Genomic DNA, 4,576 nt, shown 5'->3' with positions numbered 1-4,576 from the left:
CTTCACCACTGCGCCCTGATACTGTTGCGAGAAAGAGATGGCTAGAGTGGATGAAAACACAGCTGTCATCGCCATAGGGTTTGGCTGTGCAAAACGCAAGCTTGCTAGAGGGTGTTAATTTAATTTGATGCCGTTAATTTAATTTGAGATCTTTTTTATTTTGTTGTAAGAAAATAATGATGCTGGAACTCTAGCTGGCACACAATTTCCAAGTCAAAATTATTATTCTTCATAAAACAAAGCTACAAACAGTATTTTAACATCTCAATTGTTGCATATCTTTCTTTAAAAACCTTGATCAGACCTTGACTTGCGTGTCAACAACTCCGATGTCAACAATCTCCGATTGCAATCTGCACAGCAAACGAATTTTACCGTAAAACTGTTGTTTAATTTACGTTTTCCTGTATTTTCTGTGTTAAATGTAAGGGTTTCAAAAAACTAACTACAATACACGCAACGGTGCAATGAATGAAGAATCTCAAGTATGGACGGACGATCAGTCGAACGCATCGTCCGACTGCAGCGATAGCAGTTGCGATTCGCGATCACACGAATGGGGCCAGTATATCGTAAACAATTCGCTGTTCTTCGTCAAGTTCGATCTTGTGTGCCACGCGAAACCTGCCGTCTTCGACGATGATCTGTTTTTTCGAAATGAATATCGCCGGCTGTCGATACGGAAGAAGGAAAGCATTCTGTCCCGTTTCGGGCAGAAGGATAAGGGCAAACACAAGCTGTTCCGGGTCAGCGTCATCGACACGACGAAAAAGGAACATATCAACGGTATACAGAAGGATGTGATAATCAGTATTGCGCCCAAGAAGAATGTACCGCTCAAGGAAGTGTTGCCACTAACTGAAACCATCCTGGGGCTTACCACGAGCCTGTTCCCGGATGGCCGGAAGTTGATGGTCGATAAGATCAAAGATTTTTCGGTGTTTGCCAAGGGAAAGCTGGTAAAGTCAAAAGATTGGATAAAATCAATCGATACCGAGCAGGTTACGGTGGACAATTTCGAATCGTTGCTCGAAGGATCGACCAAGATACCGACGATCATAAAAATTTGCTTCTTTGAAATGATTGAACCGGACATCAGCAATGCGATCGAGATCAAAATTACCAACTTGATGGATTTGATCCAGAGCCAAGAAACATTGTTCGACAAGGAGGACATACAATCGATGAGCAACAATGATCTTATCTTTAGCATGATCTACATTTCGAAGGAGTACACCCAGAACGATGAGCTGGACGTGAAATTTTGCTACCCGACCCGGGAAAACAATTATCTGTTCAACTCCCGGGGCAGCTTCGTAACGTTGCATTCCATTTTCAACCAGTCGTTTAACCAGCAATCGATAATGACGAATCTTAAGATCAAAAATGTTCTCTACTACACAACCTACAATGTGCTGGAGGATGGAATATTGCTGCTGGGCTTCAGCTCAAAGTACTCATCGGTGTTTGCCGTTAAGCAGAAAAGTGAGCAGATTTGTCGATTTTTAAACGCTCTCTATCAAACGGGCGCCTCCATGTTTAACAGACCGATCGAGCAGCAAACAGAGCTGATGCAGTTGTGCGAAATGATTCGCCACTCGATCAAAGCGAACAGAAACTGTGACAAGTTCGAGAAAACGTTTCCGCAGGCCCATTTCGTGCCACTGCCCAAAGAGATACAGCTGCGCATAGACGATGCGTTGGGGGAGCTGGAAGCGATGGACTATCGCAACTGGAACGATGATTTTGTCGATCTGTTCTGCCTGCTGACCGTGATCGGCTGTGCCCTGTACTACAAGCAGCACCTTATATGTACGCATCTGAGCGGCGAGTACATGATGGACATTGAGACGATGCTGAAGAATCTGGGCGTGTTTGAAATTCTTACCACCACTGATGTGAAGAACATGGCCATCTGGCGAAAGTTTTATCCGAAGCAGTACTGCGACGATGGGTTTCACGAGAAGAACGATGCCTATCTAATGCTCGTGTCGATTGGCAACCTGCTGATGGTTGTTGTCCTCGAAGTGCCGATTGATACGACTCACAACAAATCGTTTTCCCGGTACGTCGATGAAATACAGGACATGCTGAGCTACTTTAAATCGACCGGTATCGAAAATCTTATTCGCATCTGGATTGACTCGAACAGACGCCCGCAATGCATTCCGACGAATGTTGGCAAGCAGAGCAATGAACAAACGCCGCACGAGGACCGCACGGCACAACAATTGCGAAGCCACGACGAGGAATCTAACGCGTCCAGCTCGATCAAGAACCAAACCATCCGGGAGGAACCAAACCCGGAACCGGACGATGATGACGATTCGGACTGGGGTCAAAGTATGGACAGCAGTCAGCGTAGCAGCAGCTTCGACATCACGGATCTATCCGAAAATCGGTGCAAAGAATTTTCGGAACTAATCCCAACGCAACTAACAACCGGGCTGGACAATCTGCTGTTTTACTACGTGCAGCTTGAGGTGGGCGATGGATACTTTCTGGCGCCCACCATCAATGGTGCTAACGTGAAAAATGACATCGTAATGAATCTTTTCCGCAAAACCTGCACACTTATTCATGCTACTTTTGAAAATACGAAAAAGTTCCGTACCCTGCTGTCGCGCGAATCGACCAAGCTGAACACGCAACGGTCGCTGGTGGCAATCAAGGAGCAGGGTATGCTGCTGTCCGTACCGAAGGATCATGGCTCCGGCGAGCGGGTTGAATTTTGGGTTGTTGGACGACTGTTCCACAGTCCGGCCAAGGAGCTGTACGTGTGTCATCGGGCAGATGCGCCACAGAATATGGTTGAGCTGGCATTTAGAATTTGTCTCACTTGCGCGGGATAGAATAAGGACGTTACTAATTAAGCTATTTAACAATCAAATCCGAGCCTTCCACTTAAAGCAACGAATAAGGACTGATTATTTTTTGCATTTATAAACTCTCTCGTAGCGGTAGGAAATAGTTGATTAAGACATCAAATGTCCCATTTTACATTTGGTCCGACGAGACAAACAATAAAGAAGTTCGGCTACTAAATGTTCAACCGTTTTTCCAATGCATTATCTTGAATTGGTTTACTGAAGAAAATATCATTTTATTTAAAGAGCTAATCAACAGTTGCAAAAGGCACACTTTTTACAGATGTTTGACACCGCTCGCAATAAACATTTTGATAGTTATCGCCCCACTTTTGCATGGCCCTGTCTCGCTCCTCCGGCAGGGCAAAGAATACCTTTTACAGATCAGATACTTAAAAACAAACGCACACATACACTTTGTAATGCCTTCCCGGTCGGTTGGGGTCACAGTTTGGAGCTGTGATTGTTAATGTTGTTAAAACTATCGTGATGATATTTGTCTATGTGTTCCGCCACATACACTACATAAATAAGTGGAATTGCAAAGCAAAGCGCTAAGATAAAGACGAGCAAACAAATCCAGGAAATATCACAATCGCTTCCATTGCACGAAAAATCGTTCGCCGGTAACCGGAGCGAGCGCGGTTGCGGAACAGTATCGTCGTATTCGCCGCTCAGCAGCAAAGGCTGGCTCGCCCCATCAAAGTCCGCCGTCGCGCCGTCCAACGCTTCAAGCTCTATTTCATTCGATCGCGCGCTAAGATCCCTGTGTTGTTTTCCGGAAGACTTTTTAGGAAATTGTGTTGCAGCACTGCTGCTCGGTTGAATCGAGGCGTTGCTAACGGCGGCAAGAATGAGTTTCTCGTCTAGCGTAGCTTTCGAGGCCGTTGCCGTCGCCGGAACATGGTCCACGTGTGGTGGAGTGTTTGTGATGTTTTTCGGACTGCTGTTACCGCTCGTGTGCACTCGCGGCAACGTTTCCAGCAGTATCGAGTGAGGTGTCACCGGAACGCGTATCACATTGCGTGCGTAGATTTCGTTGTCCTTATCAATTTTATTCAACTTCTTCAACTGTGGTATCTGAAAAAGATGGAGCAAAAAAAAATGTGGTTGAAACATAAACCAAACGGCCCAGCAACACGGTACGTTATGGTAGGGATGAACACTCTACCGAACAGTTGAATCGAAGCGCAATCGCTTGTAACGTATCACCCGGCAGTATCTGCGCCTCGAGCCATCGTTCTATTGGTGGTGGTTTCTGTTGCGCCAGTGGGTAATCGGAATAGTCGGCCGTGTACGGTTCCTCCACGTAAACGTGATTGCTGCTCGATTCTGCTTTGACCCTGAAAGTGAAGATCGAATGTAGCAGAATGTGCAAACGGGCCGCAGTGATTCGTCGCGATCGTGATCACACCCACCGTAGACGCTTCATTTTGCAACGATTTGTGGAGCCAGGGGTCGGGACAGGACTTTCATCTTCCTAATTCGATTCCGGAAGGATCGCGGACGTGTTACAGCTGCGATAATACAAACAAACTTTCCAAAAGGCAAATTTCTTTTTCTTTTGTCCACGGACATCAACAATACTCGTCAGCGTGTAAATGTCAACGGAAGGGGTCATTCCCACGAGGTTTATATAGATTTTTAATGTTTCTCTTGTTTTTTAGTTTAATAAGCCAATAAGTGTGTAAATAAGCTAAACTATTCTA

The 4,576-nt window shown here is 45.6% G+C and overlaps 2 protein-coding genes across 2 annotated transcripts; one reads left to right on the top strand and one right to left on the bottom strand.

The window, feature by feature from the left end:
- Positions 1-302: 302 nt before the first annotated feature.
- LOC118509658 (protein inturned) lies at positions 303-3,049 on the top strand. Its single transcript, XM_036050618.1, has one exon. It carries the CDS (start codon positions 468-470, stop codon positions 2,850-2,852), a length of 2,385 nt encoding a protein of 794 aa, XP_035906511.1. The 5' UTR covers positions 303-467; the 3' UTR covers positions 2,853-3,049.
- Position 3,050: 1 nt separating this feature from the next.
- On the bottom strand, positions 3,051-4,477 carry LOC118509747 (lysM and putative peptidoglycan-binding domain-containing protein 4). The gene is made up of 3 exons (XM_036050877.1): positions 4,286-4,477; positions 4,039-4,210; positions 3,051-3,947 (listed from the first exon to the last, which is right to left on the bottom strand). The coding sequence occupies exons 1-3, from the start codon at positions 4,297-4,299 to the stop codon at positions 3,312-3,314; spliced, it is 822 nt and encodes a 273-aa protein (XP_035906770.1). The 5' UTR covers positions 4,300-4,477; the 3' UTR covers positions 3,051-3,311.
- Between the last annotated feature and the right edge of the window lie 99 nt (positions 4,478-4,576).

This window comes from Anopheles stephensi, chromosome 3 (assembly GCF_013141755.1).
Source record: "Anopheles stephensi strain Indian chromosome 3, UCI_ANSTEP_V1.0, whole genome shotgun sequence".
Classification (NCBI taxonomy): Eukaryota; Metazoa; Arthropoda; class Insecta; order Diptera; family Culicidae; genus Anopheles; species Anopheles stephensi.
The sequence above is the reverse complement of the archived record's forward strand: the minus strand, read 5'-3'. Positions and strand labels throughout refer to the sequence as shown.

Coding starts and splice junctions, on each gene's coding strand:
- LOC118509658 (XM_036050618.1), top strand. CDS start 468: ATGAATGAAGAATCTCAAGTATGGACGGACGATCAGTCGAACGCATCG.
- LOC118509747 (XM_036050877.1), bottom strand. Junction 3,948..4,038: donor CGCTTCGATTCAACTGTTCG/GTAGAGTGTTCA, acceptor CATCTTTTTCAG/ATACCACAGTTGAAGAAGTT.